Source organism: Streptopelia decaocto (genome assembly GCF_964273445.1).
Source record: "Streptopelia decaocto genome assembly, chromosome: 3".
Taxonomy (NCBI): domain Eukaryota; kingdom Metazoa; phylum Chordata; class Aves; order Columbiformes; family Columbidae; genus Streptopelia; species Streptopelia decaocto.
The window spans coordinates 32,553,155-32,575,756 of record NC_138656.1 but is presented as its reverse complement, the minus strand read 5'-3'; the positions used below and the strand labels follow the sequence as shown (position 1 = coordinate 32,575,756).

At 39.4% G+C, this 22,602-nt stretch overlaps 1 protein-coding gene across 1 annotated transcript in view; it reads right to left on the bottom strand.

Moving 5' to 3' along the window:
- Positions 1-1,044: 1,044 nt before the first annotated feature.
- Positions 1,045-22,602, bottom strand: part of KCNK5 (potassium two pore domain channel subfamily K member 5) — a 38,601-nt gene continuing 17,043 nt past the window's right edge. Inside the window, exons 2-5 of the mRNA XM_082049428.1 lie at positions 9,976-10,087; positions 8,415-8,581; positions 7,090-7,258; positions 1,045-6,267 (exon numbers count right to left, since the gene is read on the bottom strand). Coding sequence (XP_081905554.1) covers positions 5,447-6,267; positions 7,090-7,258; positions 8,415-8,581; positions 9,976-10,087 — 1,269 coding nt within the window. The 3' untranslated portion in view covers positions 1,045-5,446. The remainder of the gene's footprint in view (positions 6,268-7,089; positions 7,259-8,414; positions 8,582-9,975; positions 10,088-22,602) is intronic.

Genomic DNA, 22,602 nt, shown 5'->3' with positions numbered 1-22,602 from the left:
GTTCAGAGGAACCCACAGCCAAGCACAGACCATAAGAACAGGAGCTTAACAGATACAGGTTTATCCTGTTTTCCTACTCCTTGCTACCCTACACCCTGTAAATTACTAACACTCTGCTAAATACCGAGGGCAGAAGGTGAACAATAGTCTGTGTGTTCCAACCTTCTGGGAGCTGATAGAAATGTTATCAGGTGCTCACCAGACTTGATGTTCTGCGCTGCCCTCAGCTTCACAAGGGGACCCCACCTCCCGCTTTGGCAGTTTTTGGCATCAGGCACCTCTTCCTCCTTCCACTATTTCTCTGTTGTGGGACTGAAAGAAAAAGTAGAGATCATCTGCCCTTACTCAAATCACGATAACATCCACCCTTCCCTCCTGTGCCTCTGCATTTCCCAGCTCACACCTCAGCAATTTCACTCAGTTGCCCAAAAGCTCAGGTTCAGTCTCTTCACTCCCAGGCTGAGCTTGTCCCCTTTCCTGCAGATGTCTCCACCTCTATCATGGATATCACCAAGTCACATTTTGCTACCCATTCAATGGGAGGTAGTTACCTATTTTCCAAGGTGTTCCAAGGAAACTGCTGAGCTGAAGGACTGCAAATACTTCTAGCCTGCAAAATGGTGAGCACTGCTGCTAGAAATATTGTCAAAATTCATAAACAGCTACTCAGTATTTTAATGTCTCTGACAAAGATTCAGATAGTAGTCCTAACCCATTTTATTGTAGTACTGGTAAATTCTAACACTTTCTGTCTCAGTGTGTCTTTAAAAACAGCCCCCTGAAAAAAACACATCCCCTCGAATAAACTGTGTTTATCTTTCAACAGCTGTCCAAAATCCTCACTGAATCCTACTTTTCTATGCTGTATCTAACTGATGAACAAATGCTGCTGAACTGAAGTCATCAATAGCCCCCACAAGTGCAGGCACCTGCTTGCATAAAACAACTTGCTTTATCAGCTCCTTACCTTCGAGCTCTTAGGACCAGGACCAGCCTCAGCTGAGAGGTGCACTACAAGTGTAGGGAGTTGTTAAAAGAAATCTATTTTCTTGATTGCCATTCTCCTCATGATAGAGAAGATAAATTGTAAAATTTTTATTGCAAAATATTAAAATAAATTACATTTTACAAAGACTTGGCAAATATTTACATACAGTGTGATTCCAGTGACAATTAGCAACAAAGAACAGACAGACAGGCATATTATGGAGTGGTAGGAGTCAGAACTGTACAAACTTCAAAAGCCATATGAAAGACAAGCTCATTTTTTAAAGGTAAATCCATCACAAATGGAATAAATCCCACGAGGCACAAAAGTTACAAGTCTACAACAGAGTTCTTGTGTTTTTTCTGTTTAAGTCAACAGACTTGTATATTGCTCTTTGCTCTCCTCATCAGCGACGCTTGTCTGGCTCTGTACATAATCTCCCAGATCAACTGGAGAGGAAAAAAAAATCTCAACATATACAACTGTTTTGCCATGGATCTGTTATCAGTCTATGGTTTTATTTCTGCACGTTTTGTGACATCCATTGCCAGCAACAGACTCACAAACCATTAATTCAGAAAAATTTAACACAACACTTTTTGTATTTCCTCAGTGATTTCGTACCAGTGTATCAGATGTGTTAGACTGCCTGCTGTAAGATATGTATCTGAAAATTATGCCCTTCTGGTAAAAATAGGCTTCAATAGCATATAAGACAAAACCAAGAAGTGTCACAATGATGGCGTGAAGGATGGGGGTCACATTGTTTATAGCACTTAAAAGGGTTTTTGTAGGAACAGACTTTTGTTGTCACATTTCAGGATTTTTTCATTAAAAAAAAATTAAAGTACTGGCTCTTCTTGGCAAAATTAGCAAATCTATATTGTGAAAATGGACCCATGCTTCACATGTGACTGGAAATACAATCTACTTGAAGGCAATAGCTATAAAGAAGAGTTTCTACCATTCCATCCCTTCCTTATATGTGCTTTTAAGCTCTTTTTTTTCTTCTTCTTATTTAAAAAAATCCCCTTTCCTCTCTTTCCAGGAAGAGATCTGTCTCACCTATAAAACCAATTCCATAGCATTAAGAGAGCTGTTAACATTATTGGTTAGCCAAGAAAATGTTTCCAGATTAACCAAATAATAGAAATAACTACAAACCCTACCAAGTAGCACTGGGGAATTCACTCAGAGGCACTTTGGGGGCTGATTAGCTTAAAATCCAGCCTGGACACCCCTCTAACTCACTACAGGTAAATCTGAAGACAGAAGAAAACACTGATTTAAATCCCTCAAGGCAGCTGCTTTTCTCAAGACATGGAAGACAGGCAAGCAAAAAGCTGTCTTGCTTAGCACTTCGGCAGTTCTGAGATGGCACCATAATTTTTCAAACCCTGGGAAATGGTACAGCTTTTTGGAGAGAGCCAGTATGAAAGCTCTGCGCCAACTAAACCCCTCCAAAACACTGAGAACAAGTAGGGCTTAGCGAGACAAATTGTGTCGGCCCCTGTGTAAGGAGGAATTTTTTCCCAGTGTTAGGATTACATTAAGGCACATGGTGGGATGTCTTAAGAAGAGTTTTGTGAGGTGTGATCATGCTTCCCTCAAAAAAAGTGGTAATATTGTACTTTGTTTTAATAAACTTAAACTATTACTTTAAATCCCATGATACTTATTATGCATACATAGAGTCCATGCTGACTACACTGGAAAAGGCCAGAGAGACACATCTAACTTGATAATATGAACCAGATCCCATCCATTCTCAGCTCTGGCGTACAAGTACACTTTGCTACAGAGAATGGAGAGTCTGGGTTCCAGTGTGCAACACCCCCTTCCAATCAAAGCAGCCCAGCCAAGTGTCTGGGTTGTATTATTTCTGTACTAAAGAGATTTTTTTTTTTTTAAATGAAGTTCGGACTATGCTTTTCTATTTCATGCACTTTCAGCAAACCTCTTCTCTCCTCACTGTCCTGTAGCTTTCTATCTGTCACTAAAACTGTGATCTTTGCATCAATAATGGAAGACAAGTTGAAGGACAACAAAAGCTATATGGAGTGCTTTCTCATTTTCTTTTAAGTTAATGTGCACTTTTCTAAAAAAAAGAGAAGGCTAGACTTGCTACACAAACATTCTGTGAATCATGCATGTAGTCTTACCTACCATTTCCTACAGTTAAAATGTATAGTTGTGAACCACAATGCCTCAGATATATTAAATACTTGAAGGGCTTGGAGTCATTTTAAAATGATGGGGGAGGGGGGGGGAGTATTTACTAGAAGTAAATTAGAATCTTATCAATAAGGCCTCTGCCTCTTTCCTGTCAGATATAAGTAAAATTTATCCAGACACCCCTGTTCCAAATAGCAGTAATAAAATTCTATTTCAAATTAGAATGTCTCTTCAGTGATATTATCATAAAATATGGGTTAAGTACCAAATCCAATTACGTAGATTACACGTTTTTGCCAGTATAAGAGTTGGCCCTAGACTTGTGTTCAGTTTGTTTGAAAAGATGTCATACATGTGGAAAATTCTGAAAAAAAGACTAGTAAAGACAGTTCCTTGTTTCATAGTAGATGACTTCAAAACTTCCCATCAACAGGCTACCCAGCCAGCGTGCCAGTTTCCTGTATGCTCTTCTTCTGTGGAAGAGGCCAGCAACCGAACCTGCAGCCGGTATTTGCAGTTATTAGAAACAGCTAGTAATTAACAATTAGCTTCGCAAGATTCCATAAGGTCTTCTTAAAGAGCTAGTGAGTCTGCCAGCACTATACTGAAAACAAGACTGAGACAACTTTTAACTGTTCACTGAACTTTGGAAACTTTTGGACATACTGGAATGACTTAAATTACTGTAAAACTAAACAGAACAGAGTTTGACATGTTAAGGTTCAAAAATCTTGGCTACTTTCTGTTCCAACTATACTGAATACAACCAAAGTCAGTACCTTTTGCCAACATGTAATCAAGAGCCTCGTTTGAAAGAGTTGTCAGGGTTAAAGCATAGATATGGAAAAGGAAAGAAAAAAAACACATGGTATAATTTTCTTTGTAGCCAAAACAATTTGGGCATGAATGTAACGAAGAGACATACTTCCTTTTCAATGACAAGCCCATCTCCAAGGCAAAAGATAATACTTGCAGGAGCTTAGAGCCAAAGTTCCTTTTTAACAGTGCCTTATGGCCTTGAGTGACCTAATCACATCTCATTTTGCCCAAGATTTGACATTGCCCAGGCTTCCTGAAAGTGGGATAGAATAACCATTATATATGCACATAGGTCAAACTTTAAAAAGCAAAGTGTAATCAACTGCTTCAAAAATCATCTCTCATTCAAGTCTAGTCTGAAGTACCAAAGCAGGGAGGAACATCACACAACAATACTGACTAACGCACCGCACAGATCAGCAGTGCGACAGGTCCCTTCTGACAGGCATCAGGGCATTTGGAGCATATCTGTGCCTCCCAAGGTGATTTTTTTTCCTCAAAAGAACTATGTCAATAAAACTTCACCTGTACATAGATACTATATAAGGTTCATTCAAGTATTTCCTCTAGGAAATGGGACAGTGGCAGGACACTTTCAACATTTAAAAAGTTCATTCCATCCTCACACATGCTTTGATCAATAGGTCTTCAGTCACTTTACTCTTTAACAGTTCTGGGGCTGGTGTGCAGTTTAGCAGCCCAATTGGCAAGCTTCATCCCAGATGATTCTTCCTTATTAGAAGGCTCCTTCTTGATCCATTCCTTTGGAATTTTTAATTTGAATATTTTATTTATGAAATTATAATTCACTATAATTTGACAAGCACTGACATATTCTAGACAGATGTTTCAGAAGCTTCCTCCTCAGTCTGCCAGCGCACCTCAGCTCAGATCTGCGTGTCCTGGTATTCCACCTAAAGTTTCTCATTAAGTACAACAAGTGGTTGCACCACTTTGGTTTTTTTTTGTGGTAAAAACTTAACAAGGGGCAACGCAAAAACAAAAAAAAAAGAAAACCCCTTGCTTTCATTTGTGATCAAAGCAGGATTCAAATCCAGGTTTTCAGAGGTGAAAGGCTACTGGAATAAAAGAACACATTTGATACCCGAAACAGTCTCTTTGCAACAGTATAGTTACACTCCCAAACTAATTCCTCAATGAAATGCATAAATGTAGAGCAGGTCCAGTGTATTAACTAGTCTTTTCCACTTTGTTCAAGAACCATAAATCCCAAGAAGGAGGACTCCAAATTCAACTGTTATTTTACAAGTTTTTCAGATAAGCAGAGCTAATGGGCTCAGAAACCCACTTAGGACGGGAAAAGGACACTGGAGTTTACTAGTTTGGGACTTGCTTTTGTTTTCAAAGAGACAGGAGAAGCTGCAAAGACATGCTTTTCTCCTTGCTCTGTTAATTTGTTCAATATGCAGTGAACACTTTCAGAAAACCATTGTCAAATGTGCTTCACGTTGCAACCTTCACATTGTTTACTGTATTATATTCATTCATCAGTTGTTCATAAGGCACAGAAAGTTCTAGCTCGTTATTGGTAAAGGTAGATTCATCAGAGGATGGGAATTTTACCAGTTTTTTTGCAGTTTCAGATTCCTCTGCAAGGTTATCATCCATGGAGGATTTTGACGTTTCCTCATCATCTGAAATGTCTTCCTCTTCATCATCATCTTCATTTACAAATGTTATATTGGCATTCTCAAATATTAAGGGTCGATAGTCTCTGGAATCCCACACTTCACCTTCTTCTTCACTAATCCTGTCTAGTTGGTTTACAAACAAGGTTCCCTCTAGAGGGCTGTCTCCAATACGTTTATCATGCAGAGGTCTCAGTACGTGACCATTTTGTATGTCCAGGGAAGCCTCATCATACTCAAATGACTCTGTCTTTGTGAAAGTCACCTGGACATCTATACTGGCATTCTGTATATTTTGTTTGCCATTTTCTACTTTAATAATTTTGTCATTGCTTGTCTTTAGGGCCTTCTTCCCAATTTGCTTAATAAGATCATTGTAGGTCTCTTCCTTCTTCGAAAGGAAGCTGAAAATGTTGACATCCTTTGAGGTACCCATTTGAAGGGGCTTTTTAGACCGAGGATGGTTGTCAAATGACTCTTTTCTTTTTTTCCTCCGTTTCTTGATTGCTTTGTGGACTTCCACGAACATACTGACTTTCCAGTTAACAAAGAGTGAAAGCCAAGCTAGTCCCAGATAGATCCATAACTCCACAAAATATCTGTAAAGGGCATGATAGTTTGCATCTGGATTCACACCTACAAAGAATTAAAAAGAAGAATATTACTCAAAGAGTTCTTACAGCTGATAAACCTTTGAAGTTATGACACTGAGAACTACTCCCTTCCACACTAACAGAGCCCAGTTGTTTGAACAGTGCTCTGAGAGGTGGTAAATGGGGACCTGAAACTCTTCTAAAAGAAAAAGTTGATCCCAGGTCTTCTACTTCTTGGCTGAGTGTATTCTGACCACTGGACTACAACATAAAATGACAGGATATTTACCTTCTCCTTATAAGCTATAAAAGTGAACATTTTCCTGTTTGAAAATTACAAGCCTTCTCCCTGCCACTGAGACATGAATATAGGCACCTTTCTTGAGAAACGGATTCATAATTCCACTTAAAAGGACCATCTCTAAAGCCCTGAACAAGGCACTGGATATTACAGAATAAGGCAGAGAACAAGAAGATTCAGGAGGGAGACACCAGCATGTTCAGCATTTCCTGTCGACTAGTTCTAGACAGCTGCACAGAGAGCCCTGCCCAGTATTTATGTGGCCTTCTAAGCATACTAGGTCCCACCCAAGGTGCTTAACTATCCTGGTGGATAGGATAGCACCTTGCCTAAAATAGGGACCTGATCTTGGCTCCAGACTTAGCCAAATAAAGGCTTTAGGTATCTAAACCAAGACTGAAGAGCCAGATCTAGTCCACTGGATCAGTACCAGCTTTAACTGAATCTTCTGTTTAGCAAAATGTTTTATAAAAGCTTAGAAAGCACCTTTTCAAATGAGAGTTTGAAAACAGAATCACCACACTATGCATGCAGAGAAATAATACACAAAACACAATTACTGACCAGCAACAAAATCTCCAAATCCTATGGTGGTGATAGTGATGAATGAGAAATAGAGGCCTTCAATGTAATCCCATCCTTCAGTCACCATAAAGACAAAGGGAGGAATAACCAGATGAACCAAGACACCCCAAACAATGAAAATAGCTGTGCATGTAATTTGTGCTTTCCTCTGTAAAGAAAGAAGAAGAAAAAAGAATCAGGAAAGAACTCCAAATTTTCTTTTTTCCATCCATGGCATCAAGCATTATCTGACAACAGCAGACATTTCAGAGTTTAGTGCTAAAAGTTTATCTACCATGACTAAAAGTCACTGACTAAAGTAAACACACAACCATTTTTTTTCCTTTGTGCAGAACTCACTATTCTTACAACTACTTGCTCAAATGGGTTTATTTCCCCATATTTTTCTTTCACACTCTTGAAAAGTTTAAGGAGCTCCTGATATTTTATAAACAGGCATGGGATACAGACATAGCACTCTAGTCTAAAAAGCAGTCAGTTCCTCTGATTTCCTTTTATTCATTTGAGTATAGAGGATCAGAAGTGTTTAAGATGCTTCTCCCCTATTTATGCCTCCTACCCTTTGCCACTCATGCAACCTCTGCACAAAGTTGCACACACATTTCACAATCATTTTCTGTACTTTCTTCTCAGGCGCTGAACTGAGAAAGTTCTTGCTCTGTTTCTGAAACCAAGACCTAAACCAGTCCCACTGTCCTGCAGGCAGCATGGCCCTGCATTGCCTCCCATCTCTGTAGAGAGTCAGAACTAAGATACAACTCATTCAGGTTGGGGGGAGAAGGGAACACCAAAAAAAGAACACAAATGACCATTTAAAAATAACAAAAAAAACCCACAAACAAACAAAAAAACCCACACACAAGCCAGTAACTCAGAACAAAACATTTTCCAGTTGGTTCACTGCACAGCAGGAACTACTTGTGCTAGCACAGAAGGTGGGAACAAAGCAGGACAGCTTACTTCTGTGCCAGAGGAGCCTGCACGGAATGTCTGTGAAATGGAGCCTCACCTACATTTGTCCTACAGGTTTCTCATGTAAGGAGATACATGTCTCTATAGAAGCTGCAAGATCTACATTTAATAGCAAAGGTTTCTACAAGATCTCATTTTGCTAAAACTTCTTGCAGAACTTGGTATCAGACTCAGTCCCTCTTTTCAGTTATTTCTATGCAACACCATTTCGGAAAATTCGTATTTGTGCAAGTATTCATTTACTACCACGATTAGCAGGTAAGTTAAGAATTGTAAGCTTAATTCATGCATCAAAAATACACAGCATGAGGATAAACAAGAGAGGGCCTTACCAGGCTTACTCCTCTTTTCGTCAGAAACTGGCCCAGCCTCTTGGCACGTCCTCCAAAGAACTTCCCCAGAGCACTGATCCATGTCAAGCAGAGAGGAACTCCAAAGAGCCCATAAAATATGCAGAAGAGACGCCCAGAGGGTGTCTTTGGAGAAACATTTCCATAACCTAAAAGAAGAGATAAGTACAGTGCACAGCCTGTTCTTGTTGCAGAGAATTCAAGGCAATACTACCTATGCACAAAACAACATTGCGTGGGCTTCTGCTGTATCAGATGCTGTTTACTTCATCAGTTATAAGGGCTTTACTCCAGCTGCTTATCTTCTGAATCTGGATGCCTTCCAATTCTGCTCTAGCAAATGTATGTTCCATTATTAGAGGCTGAGTGGATTACTGCATTTTAAGTGTTTCCTAGATTTACTGCATCTTGACAGGATGAGAGAAATATGAAATAAAGCTCATCTCAAAACTTCTAGTATGATTCCCCAACCTTAAGCAGCACTGCTAAAAACTTGATGGAACCACTTCTATAGAATAAAAGCTCAAAATTCACCCTGAAGCTAGCTTCCATGTAAAAGATCCACTATACACATTTAACTTGTGACACAGCAAGGTATTTCAACTCAGTTTAGTTTTTTGCTGGTCACAGAGCCCAACAGGGCATTACGAACTCAGGCTCTAAAATCAGTAGCCTATTTTCTGAACCTCTGCCAGAGCCTTCTTATTTAGGTGTGTTCCTGACTTCCTCCTTCAACTTTTTGTCATAATTTAAAAGCTGTGTATTGTGAGTTTCAAATAATAAAGAAAACCACAGTACTGCATATGGTTCAACAGTAAGACTTCCATTTCTGTATGCCTCCAGCCCTCTCTGGTTGTTTTGCACTCCTGTTTTTTTTGCATTGTAGGTGTAGCAAGGGTACAGCAACATTATGTAGCAACTATTTTTCTGTAAGAGCAGAAGGCAGATGATATTGAGCTCTGAAAATTTGTATATCAAACGAGGAAAAAGTCTTTCAATGCAGAGGGTTTTATAAGCCCAAATCAGTAGTGAGATTCAGAAGACATTTGTTATACTTTTTCTTCCTTAAGAGATAGATAAAAAGTCTAGATTATTCTGCCAGACAAGAACACTGATAATTCCGTAGCTTAAGAAGATGCACATGGGTAACAAGACAGCTATACAAAAACCTCACATGCTCCTGCTTTGAAGTATTAGTTTAATGGAATGTTTTATAGTGATTTTGTTTTGGGATTTTATGATTTGGAAACTTAAGTGCATGAATTAATGGAACTGGAATGACTCCAGTCATCCCCAACAGCACCTTGAATCTGTTACTTATTGGAAATGGCACTCTCTTCGTGGGTATACAGAAGAGAAATGTGTTCAGTTTTTTTTTTCCCCTCTGTGAACCTGCAGGTGAACACGCACTCTAGGCAAGTCCAGCCATGGCGACTTTATTCAGTGGCTAGTTTGACACATGAACGACATAAACAGAAGAGTATAAACACACTAGAGCATAAAGAAAACTGCAGTTAGTAAAGTTGACATAACAGATATCTACCGATTGTAGTGATCACAGTAGCAGCAAAGATCACAGCATTAGGCCAATTCCAGTTGTTGAAAGTATTGTTCCCAGTGATGGCAACCCCCTGTCCAGCGGCATTTGACACAACCTGCAAGAAAAGAGTTTAGAGTCATTCTTGGAAAATCCTGTCAGCCTGAAAATGTGTCTGTCCCTCTCAGGTTTTCCCCATTTGTTCATAATTTCAAAATAGTCACTCAAGTTTTTGTGAAGGCTAGCCTAGTATAGTCACTAACAATTTTATGCAATATTAAAAACTTACTTCACCTAGGAAAAAGTAATGCAGGTGCTCTAACATTTAAATAAGGGGTTTTAATTAGATAAGCTTTTACTTGATTTACCAGTTTAACCCAAATGGATCTCTTCCAGATACCAAATACACTCCTCCAGACTGAACTAACATTTAACCTTCAGTGCAGTTCTTGAATTTTGTTTAATACTAGGCACATCCTAAGAACTACTATCCATTTCAAAACATGGTTACATGCCTCATCTTGACTTGGGCTTGAGCACAACGTCATAGAACCCTTGGCAAAGCAAGTGTGATTAATATTAATTCACCTGCTGTCCCTAGCGAAGTCAAACCATCGACAAGACAATGTAAAACTGCACTTTTCAATGGCAAATTAACTCTTTTCCAAAGTATCTCATGCAGCAAGACTCTAATAATTGTCCTTGAACCAGGCCCCTTTCTTAACCCATCTTTGAATCTACTGTGCAAAGTAGATGAATGCAAATCACTTGTTTACAGTGTTTTAGGGAAGCAAGAGTAGTTATTGGCATTTCCACAGATTCAGTAAGTCAATTTTTTAACATCTGGTCAGGGCTTCAGGTGCTCAAGAATTATTGACCATCTACACCTTCTGTATGACAGGACTTGAAAGACCCCGTCTGCCCTGCCTTTCCAAAACTAGATGGTAGAAAATGCATTGATAAAAAAACTAATTACTATTTAGTGCAGAAAGTCACAGTTTCAGAGTACAAGAAAAAAGTGATTTATCATGTCCTTTCCTAGAAATCCCTAGTTATTTAAATCTTTGCTCTGTCACGTCATGCTACAGTTAAAGCCTTCTCAGATTACTCTGCTTTTTTTCCCTTCAGTGTAAGCCAAGGTTGGCTGCATCCATATACAGAAGAGGTGAAGTATCTCCAAAATTTGATTCATAACATTATCCCACTTTTTGTGTTTCTCCCTCAGTAACTGTTGAAGACAAAAACTATCTTGAGCTAAATACCTAAAATTGGAGGCATTTTTTTAAAATAATAAACATGACAGGTGAGGTTTATCTTAAAGCTGTAAGAACTTATAGAGGTAACTACAACCAACTTTTCCTTCCCTCCTCACCCCTTCCTTCCTTCCTACTTGATTAAGATCTGATCTTGGACCCAGCAGACTCAACACAAAGTTCAATCATTACTGAAAACATACACAAGTTCACACAAGTCTTAATTATTCTTAAGACTTATTACATATCACCACCCTCCTGTAATAAAAATGCCCTCAAAGTGAATGTATTGTGCATATACAAGATGCAAACAATTTAATTAAAAATGCACTTTCAACATACAAGCTATTACAGAAGATAAAAGGAGAAGCATTGAAAGTGAATAAAGGTACAGAACTAGATTCTTCTCCTGGTAAACTCAATGTGTGTGCAAAATTGCGTGCAGCGTCTTTCCATAGCCTACAGGCTCTGGATAGAAAAGGATAGAGAGTTCTCACCAAAGCAGTCTTTTGTCAGAAGAAAGTAGTCTTGAAATGAGAAGTAGCTCTAAAACAGGCAGGTCAAAAGCAGGCAAGTAAACAAAACACACAATGCCACCACCTTCCAGAAACAATATATGAAGCAGCTACCATGCATCGCAAGAGTTCTTCTGAGTAGAGAGGAATCAAAGCAACATCACCTATTTTTGCTATCGTCTGCAGATGATCTTCCTCAAAGTCCCAAAGGACAACCAAAGCACCCAGTAGACACACTCTATGATCTATTATCCCTGAAAAGATGCCTTGACTTCTTCCACTGCCCAGCAACACTGCACTACATGTTACATCAAATACCAGTTCTCTGGTCATTTTTCATGCTGTAAGTGAACTTCGATTTTTTTTTAATTGTTATTTCCTCAAGGGGCAACTGATCTCATAAGAGACACACTGAGGTATCTGTTTCCATCGTCGCTGGGCCATTATCTCATTGCATTACTCCACCTTCAGACTGAGCTAATGAGCTCAGTTTTTCCCAGTACATACAGTTACGTTCAGATTTGCCAGCACTTCAGGTCTGGAGGTGTGAAGGGAGCCCACAGCCACAGGGAAGGAGCTGCTGGACTGAGGAGCACACAGCTGCCCTTCACACCCAGGCAGTTCACATTTTGGGGGAGAGATGGCCAGCTCTCCCAGTTACATAGAGAATCAGAGATACTCTCCAGCCAAAGCTGCCACCCTCTTCCTGTCCCTATTTGCACGCAGCTGTTATTAGCACATAATGACCTACTATCTACAGTCTAGTCTTTTAAGTTACTTTATGTCTGCAATAAGCCTGAATGCACGCTATGCATCCCAGCTGCACGAACAAAGATGGTCACAAAACATGTTTAGATAGCTTTGGTGCAGTGGGAAATAGGTAGCTGCTTTCCAAGGAGCATAACTTTTGCCCATATTGAAATAATCAAATATTTTGGCTTCAACAAAACAATGTGAGTGGACACTATACAACCGAACAGCAATTTTTTTCTTGGTAAATCTGTAAGGCAATGTCAGAGATGCCTTTACTTTCATATGCTAGGATACAGAATGCCCCACATTGCCTGTGCTGAATTTCTTAATCTACAGAAAATTTGCTCCAAAAAGTCTTTGGATGGGAAAATAGGAGGCAAGGAGGGAAAGGAATAAGAGGGTAAACGGTGCAAATGTTACTAATATCTTGAAAGATGTCATTTAGAAAATACCTTTTCGAGTATGACCAAGGTCAAAGGCTGAAAATGGTTAGCTAACTATGAATTTACACATTGCCTTAGACCCAATCTCATGACAGTTTCTACTGATAAAGGCAGCACTTTCTTTTCAGTTAAATGACTTCTGCTTGATAGGAATCAAACCCCTTCTTCTCCCCCACTCCTCATCACTCCAATTCTGCACTTCAGCAAAGAAAAAAGGAAAAGAAGATCTAAAGTCCCTGGAGCTATTGCTGAAAGTAAACAGATTTGCAATTGCAGAAGGATATTTAAGACACAGGTAAAACTAATACATCTTCTGATTACATTAACACAGGTAGAAAGGGGATGCCATTTGAACATAATCAAAGAGACAATTAGCTCCATTTGCAGGTGCTTCCCTACAGACAAATCCCAGCACAGCTGTAGTACAGCCTTGTGTTTCCTGGGCTTGGTGACATTTTTATTAACCCTATGACAACCAGGTTCACTCAAGATTTACCAGATATCCAAGAGCTAGTTGTTAAATCTCCTCTATCTTGGGCAAAAGAGACAAGAGTTTCTCTCAGATGCTTTGGGCACATGCCACTTGTGTCTCCCTACATCAGTAGGGCTGGAAACTTCTCAAAGCCAATTTGGAAATAGCAAGAAGCAGCCTTGACACACATAGGTATTACGGATATGCTCCTACCTCTATTTATTCTACTTCTCCATTTTCTGCTGGGAGTAAGACCAGAACAACAAGGTTTTCCCAAACTGGCCTGTCAAGGTTTGCTAGGGTGAGCCTCTATGGTGGCTTAAAAGCTTGCAGTAGTCAGCAGACCCATCTTAGTCACCCTTGACTTTTTATTAGCAGGAGGGATGGCTACATTTGAAATTTGATCAATACTACTGCCAGGTAAAACAGTTCACAACAGACTTACATTTATTCCCTGTAGAAGTAATGCAAGGGTCCAAAGCAAAGAAAACAAGGCACATTGGACAGCACCTCCAAGTGAGCTTTATCATAACTAGGTATGTGGTATATGCGATTTTACTTTGGTTTCTTGGTTTCCCTTCAGAAGAGGGAAAAATGGGACAAAACTACCACCTTCTGCCTCTGCAAGCATGGACAAGTACACAAGGCTTTGTTTTATTTCAACAAAAAATAAGAAAATATTATTTTACACCCTCCCTTCAGGTATTTATATACATTGATAAGATCCCCCTGAGCCTTTTCTTCTTCAGGCTGAACAGTCCCAGCTCTCTCAGCCTTTCCACACAGGAGGACTGGAGCAACTTCCAGTCCCTTGATCACCTTAGGGACTCTATGCTGGACCTCTCCAGCACACCCTATGTCTCTTCTGTTTATACCACAGGTGTGGTCTCACCAGTACAGAGTAGAGGGGAAGGATCACCTCCCTCAACCTGCTGGCAATGCTTTGCCTAATGCAGTCCAGGATATCTTTAGCCACCCTTGCTGCAAGGGCACGTTGTTGGGTCGTGTTCAACTTGATGTCCACCAGAACCACAGGTTCTTTTCTGCAAAGTTGCTTTCCAGTTGGGTGCGCACCAGTATGTACTGGTATGGGGAACCACACACAGTGATTTTATTCTAAGAGCTAAGGACTCAAAGACAGCTGCAATACAGGTTGTGCATATCAGGTAGGAATAATTTTGTATTTGGAATGAAATCCTAGACACTTTAATAAGGATTAGCTTGGTCTGATAACAATGAGCAACAGGAAAGAAAAAGGACTTCTGAGCTACTTACGGCCAGATAGGCCAAACTAAAGACATGAGACAAAAAAACAGGTCATATAAATTACAACAACAGATCCTGCCCCATAGGCACCCTGTTACTTACAAGAATAGCAGCCAGATACTGGTCAGCACAAGGTCTCTTTTGAATAACATGGGAGGGTTCATCCTCCTCAAAGCACTCCCTGGAGATGTGACACGTAAGTCTGACGGTAGTTTTAAGCTTCTCCCAGTGGTATGAACAATTCTCTTTCACAAAAGCTAAACGTTGCTCCATAAGAGAGAGATGTAATTGAACTATTATGCCTGAAATCAGAACCAGTGGCTTTCATTCTACTCTCAAGAGTATTACCATGTACATAAAGGACAATCACAGCTGGCTGCTGAATCCAAAAGCAGAGTCCATTAAAGCAATAACTGATGCATCCTTTCAGGGCTTTGTCCCCACCTCTGACTCTGAAGGAAAATGGCGTAATTTTGCTTCTTTTGCAAGTCCTTTTATCGAGGACATAAAGATTTAATGCATAGAAAAAACACTGAGAATTACAAATCTATCAAAAACTTTAGAGACTTTCCTACAAGGAATAAAGCTTCAACACCAATCTCTGCTCATATTGACATCCAAATCTTTTATACAATTTGAAGAAACTAGAAAGCTGTGCAGTAGTTATCTAGTCATGGGTACATGCAATACTGACAATTTAGCCAATCATAATCAAATTGTTCAGAGTAATAAAGTTTAAATGTATAATATCAGATGAAACTCTAAACTGCTGTTCATCTTTAAGCAGATTTTCGTTTTAACCAAATCCAGCAGCAGCAAAGCAAAACAAATAAATGAAGTGGTACAAGAAGCTGTATGGACATTTTTCATGGCTTTTGAAATAAAGAAAAGGCTTGAAAGTAACTCCTAAGTTACTTTAAAAATAAATTTTAAAAACCCCATGCCATATAAACTGCACACTCTTCTATTTGTCCCTCATGGTTTTTACAGTTACCTAGGTTTTCTGGCTCAAGCTATAAAGTTACAGTAGCAGTCAGCTGTTTATAATAATCACATTTTTAAATACAATCAAAACATATTTAATTGTTAATGTTTATCTTGCCAATAAAAAAAAAAATTGAGTCACACATTAAGACTTCCAGGTCAGATATACATTACAAGGTTCTGCTGACCTAGACAACATTGTCTCAGGATATGTAAATAAAGAGAAAAGAAGCCCTCTCAGTCAGTACCCCTTTTGAAGGAAAAAAAGTCTGTGGGTGGTTGCAGCTAGATGGACAGAATAACATCCTCACACTTACCATGCAGACAGGCAACACAGTGGCCATGGCCAGAAATTTCCTGCCCTGTTGGCATACTGCACTTTGACATCTGAAAAGCATATGAAAAGCAGCAGAAGCTACTTCACAGACAGCCTGAATCTGTAAGTACTTTATGGCTAGATCAAAAGTAGCAGATTCATGGTCAAACTGGGAATATATTAATCCTGACTGACAGCTGTTATCACTCATCTATTGAGTAAGTTTGTGTGTCTAGTTGTTAAACAGCAAATACATAATTAATATAATAATAAATGCTATAATCTATTGTTTTGAGTTATAGTAGGAAATTAAAAAAAAAAAAAAAAGAAAAAAAGATTTAAAGCCAACTGCCTTCTCCACACCCCTACAATGTGTCCTGACTGAATGAAGGATACTGCCCACCAGAGGAAATATTTTCATTACTAGAGTGTCTTGGCAGCTTGGGGCTTGGGTAACAAAAGGCAAGGAGAAGCCAACTATGCAACTGATGGTTCTACCAATGAGTAAGAAACCTTCCCCCACAATTACTTTTTATGTCTAGATATGAGCTGTATACATGTAGTGATTTATTTAGGTTTTCTGTTTCAGTTCTCCCAAACCTCCATATTAGCCTATATATTCTTGAAACTAAAATATTTCACCTCTCTTCCCAGCCTTTACTTCTGAAGAGAGCTGCACTAACGTTAAGAAAATGTTGCTGTGCCACGATGCTCACTTTGGTAACCAGAGACACAACGTGGCAGAGCTGCAGAGAGATGAGAGAATACACATAAGGTTAAACGATTTCATGAAGGTAGCGGAAAAAAGCAGCTATTCCAATGTCATCTTTATGCGGGCTGCTATCCACGTGTCTGTCCACAGAGAAATTAAAGCTCACTACTTCTTGGAAAGAAAAAAAATCACTTTGAGAACTCAAATGCAAAAAACCCACAGCCAGGAATACAAAACAGCAGCACCTTATTAGGACACGCATATGTCTGGCAGCCACTTGGCACCTGACACCTTTAGTACGTAACTGGCTCAAGGCAAAAGTTCTCAGAGAGGGATGGTAGGAAGTATCCACCCCTCCAGAGCAGCTCCAATTCACCAGAAATGCACACACTTGTGGTTCCTGACATCCTTTTTTTCCTCTCCCATCCCCAGTGTAATGAAAGGCTTACTCTGATTGCTCATTCTGAGTTCCCAGCTGACCGAGACGCACTGGCATATGACCAGGGCCTGTGCACGGGGGCAGGCGAACGAGCCTTTCGGGCTGCCCCAGCCACTTGACAGTCTCTGCAGGACTATGCCGAGCAGCAGGACTTCGGCTAGCTGACCTCTCATTTCCCCCTCAGCATTATCTGCGTTCGCAATACGAATTTCATGTTTGTCAGGACAAGAACCATGCCAGATGTAGAAAGAAGTCTTTCAGCTGAGTCCTGGATTTCCTACTTCACCGCTGCGGGAATGGTTTGCGACCTTTTTTGTAGAAAGAAAAATAAGACAAGTGAACCACATTGTCTCGGTCTAACAGGCAACACCCCTGTGTCTTGCTAACCTGTGAAAGTTTTACTGTCCTTTACTGACCTATGCAGAAAGTTGAGTTGGAAGGTGGTTGGGGCAAGAGGTGCAGGATATGAGTCAGCAGCACCTGCATGAGAAGGACGGTGGGATTTAGTAAATTCCACATTAATTAAAGAGGACATCAGTTGGCTACACAAGTCTGATTCCGGATCAACAAAGCATGTAGGAGTGAATCCACAGTTAATTCAACTGCTGTGCATGGCATTTCTTCCAAGTTGGCTTATACTAAAAGTTGTTAGACTCTCCAAGACTCTCAATAACCCTAAAACTTGTATAGTCTATTTTAACAAAAGTGAAATTTGAGGGGAAAATAGCTTGTTTCTAATAGCACAATGGGGTTATGGCCAGTACCTACCTACCACAAAGCCAAAGTTGAAACTGAGGCAAAAAATTGGAAATAGTCATTGAGGGAACAATGTTAACTTTTACTTCTAAAATAATAAAAATTCCACAACCCTCATGCGTGGTGTTGACAGATAAATAATAAACCTAACCAAAAGCATATAGGAACATTACCCAAAGCGCTAGAGAGATTGTTACAGGTATGCAGGATTCCTTCCCCCTTATCTATGAATCGAACTAGAACAAAAATAAAAATCAGACCCTGGAAAGCAAGTGTTAGTCCCAGCGTTTACATTCCTACAGAGATCAACTACAAATAGTGGGGGTGAATTTTTCCCCTTGCTGTCATACACTGCATTTACAAAATGGTTGATTAAGTGTTATTGCAAGTAAAAACATATTTTGCATTTTTTGATCAACAGTTTAATCTTAAAATACAGTTCCTATCAAAGGGCAAACTTTTGAAAATTCCCACTTGGGAAAAAAATATTCTGGCAAAATATTGGTTTACATACTTCAGAGGAGGGTTTTCTTTCCAGCAATAGCAAGATTTAATCCAGAATGAGATGGTATTTTCACACTCCTACTAAAACAGCAGATAAAATGTTATCTTGTCAGTTTGCCACAGTCCTCAGAAATAGGAGAACTTTAAGTTCTCAACTCTTCTAAACCACTTCAAGATATCAGTGTCAGTGTTGGGTGTTGGTTTTTTTTTTTCCCCCCTTTTTTTTTTTTCCTTTCAATTATAAGTTACTTAAATTTGCTAAAAGTGACTTTAAACAGCCCACCGGTATCTTAGCATTCAAAATACAAAGGTACATACATAGGTCAAGTCCAGTGTAGATACCACGTTTTATCCAAAAGATTATTAACTAGATTGACCTTCCTCTGCAGAGAAAGTTTAGCTAGTCTTACTGATTCTTCATTTACTCAGGCAACTTTTCAGTGTTCCATTCTATTCATGCAACAGTGCTTCTATAAAGGAATTACAGAATCAAGGCACTCTATTGCTTTCCCTTCACTGCACTTAACTTTGGTCTGTCAGCAACTTGGACTTCCATCTAAGCATACCTTTTCTTACCTAACAGAGCCTCCAGCACATGCCACTTCATACCGAGCTGTCCCTACATCTAAGCCTGATATTTAGAGAATGCACGTAAATACATGCCTGGTTTTCACTTTGCATAGTTGTGTTATGTAACAGGACAGCAAAACAGACATCGTTTGTGTCTGTTAATTTAGAATACAGCACACCCAGAGGGCTTTTGACAGGAGTCCTGGTCTTGATTTCTTAATTAGGCTATTTTGTCACAAATGTTTATTGTTGGGCTTTTTTTTTTATTATTGGGGAAACTCCTGTTCCTAGACTTAAATGTGCCTATCACTATTTTTTTTTCTTTTAAAGCAGCCTTGCTAGTTTTATTAGATGGAGAAAGCACAGAGTAGAATACATTGTCTTGTACTGGACTTTGAAACCAGATTCCAATGAAAGTAATTAAGTATACGCTACAAAGAAAGCCATGGATAAGAGCTGCAGATTCCTTTAAATTTACTGATTAGCCAGGAAAGCACAACAGGCTGCCTAGTAAGAGCACCTGAAGATCGTAGCACTAAGCACAGTTAGGCATACAAGATAATACAAAATGCAGAGAAACACAGAAACGGTCTTCAGCAGAAGAAAGATACGCAACTAAATATCTGCAGCATTCTGCTGTAAAGAAAGCCTGTATATGTCCTTTGAAGAACATGACTGAGCTTGAAGAGGAACCAGAAAGCATTCACATCTTAACCCTACATACATACTTTCACACTGGAAAATATTCGCTATTTAGGGTAGTTCTGAGGAAGCTTGAGGTTTATACAGTTGCTTTTAGAACTGAGGAAGAACTCAGAAATATCCTGAAGCGAACTGGAATGGCTCAACAGTGAGCTCAGAGATATCCGTGCGAAAGAGATAGTTTGTTAGATAAACCAATTAATTCCTATTCACACCTAAAGTTATATCACATTAGCTTTTTAAAAAAAAAGTCATACTACCCAGTCCCTGAATAACCTGTATATACAGAGAGGATTTAAATAAGAGCATCCTTGCTATGGGTTAGTGTACTACTGCATATAGACTCCAGGACTTTCCAAAAATATCGTGAGCAAAGTTTTTCAAAAACATTTGGTTTGGCTGCAATGCCATCATAAAATAAAACTGAAGAGATAATACCATCACAGATCCCTACCTTTTTTAGGCTAATGGCCAAAAAATTCATCCAGACCTTACAGAAAAGACCTTCCTAACTGTTCTAAGTGGAAAGGAGTTCTTCCCCACCTTTTCCAAGCAGTGATGACAGCACTTCCCCCCCTCCGGCATCAATATTTTAACACACCACTGACGATGCATGTTAAACAATGCAGGAAGTTCTTCAGTGACTGAGTCTCAAAAGGAACAGAGTGAAAACTTGAAGAAGTCCGGGCACTTCAGGTTTTTTTTCTCCTGGGTTTCATTTACCTTTTTGCAAGGGCAACGTGTGTGGGAACAATATTAGAAAGCTAAAATTTGTCACAGCGACCAAGCATCAAGCTTTCTTAACCCACAACTTCTGATGCTGACAACCCCGTGAAGAGCAAAGATAATTTAACGTGTGGAGGGTGTTCTCACTGAAGACAGTACTACAGGCACAAGCATCTCTTCTTGCCACTGGATTCTTTTACTCTGTAATTCCCAGCTGGCAAAAAGAACCAGAGTAGAGAATGCACATTTGTCACAGACAGGAACACTTGTTATTTCATTCTTTTAAGTGCTTATTTGTTTTCTTGTTTTTCAATTAAAATTTAACCAGACTAAATGATCCTTTAGAAAGGCAATCTGCTAATTAACCTGTATCAGGCAGAACAAATCATGCTCTTCAGGCACAATCTCTCAATTTATTAACCAGAAATAGCTCTAATCAGCCAGAGACAAGAACAGGGGAAAGGTTTTTACATGCAAAATAGGAAGATGCATGCTCTGTCCTGGTTTTAGCTTGTTATCTGAAGGCCACACAATAAATCATGAATTAAGAGGAGATATAAAGAGCAATCTTTTTATGAGTCTCTCAGGTTGAAGCAAGTACAAAGTTAATTGTGGCTAATATTTATGAGTCTGGAGGCCTGAAGACACAGTCCAGTTGAAACAATTTGTGAGTCTACAGCCAAATTAATTCCATATTATTGTTTCGGGATGGAGAAGGTAAATAATTGTGCCAGCTATTCCCTGCTTGAAAGATGTTCAAAATGAGAAAAAGCGTGAGCAGGATGAAACGGGATACAGAAGCAGCAAGGATAAATATCTTGGGCACTTCTATAGTGTCACCATTAGATATATCAAATATTTTTCCCTCTTCCCTCCCCTTGCCTCCTTCCCTCAATTAAACCCAGGTATTCACATGCTGACCATTTTAGTAGCTCATGCAAATGTAAATGCTGATCACTGCAATGACTTCTACTCTAGCTACAACAAGGCTTTGGTTTGCTTCTGCTTGGAGAAACAATCTTAGCATTGCTGTAATGTACTGCAAGATTACCTATCAATTGGTATTGGTAACTAGCACCATCACCTCTTCATTCCCACCAGGGTGAACACAAGCTTCACAAAACGTATTGGTATTTTTGAGTTTTGCATGGAAAGTTACAGCTGAGTAATAAATCTAATAGAGAGAGCTTGCCTGAGGACATGATGCTTCCCCAGATGCAAGTGCACTTGTTTTTTTTCTTCTATTTGTCCCTTGGCATGGAGAACAAGGGCTGAAAGTTTTAAAGTTAATGGAAAATATCCTGGGAAATAATCACTATTTGGAGGGAATTATCTCCTCTGGGACAAACAAGTGGGCGGGGAACAAATGTACCACTTAACCCTCCTGGCTTCCCAACTTCTGCAGTATCTGAAAATTAATAGAAAACAGTAGTTCTAGGAAAGGGTGTTGATTAAACAACAAAAGATGCCTGTCTGTACAAGAGAACCACTGGAAAAACATCTGACTGACTTGAATTATGTCCTTCTACAAGAGAGCAGACCAGCAAAATACAGCTCAAAATTTTCCTACTTTCCCTAACTTCCTCCTTCAGTCTACACTGTGAACTGAATCACCCCTTCAACTAGCCTGAAGTAGGAGGAGAGTTCCAGAAATTCTGTATCTCAAGACTGGATCTTATTGCCCTTGAAAGCAATATAGGTTTTGTCATCAATTTTATTTAGAGAAGATAAGGTCTTATACAGGTAGCACGTGGGTTGTGATAAGCCCCGGCAGTGCCGTAAGCTTAAGAAAAGTAATGACAGAGCAGTCAGCTGCCACACTGGCTGTATCTTTTAAAGTCATTTACTGGCATAATTTCAGCCATTAGCAAAGATAGCACCAGACCTTTCATTCATATTACCCATGCTCTTGGGCACCCTATAAATCTGGTGGCATTGTAGACTTTGACATGCCTTCAACATGCAAACACCTTTTTCAAACATTTATTGCTCAGCTATTTGAGAGACCTGTGAACACTCCTGGCCAATTGTACACTAAATCATTACTGCTTTTGTTTCAAGGATAACATATCTTAATGAAGAACCATGTTTCAAAAATTGCATATTTTTAAAGTCAGCTTTAATATCTCCTAGTCAACCACTGCAATTTATTCTACCTCTCCTTTCCCATTCTCTGACATAAAAGTGCTGTCATAACCTACATTATGTCATTACATCTCATC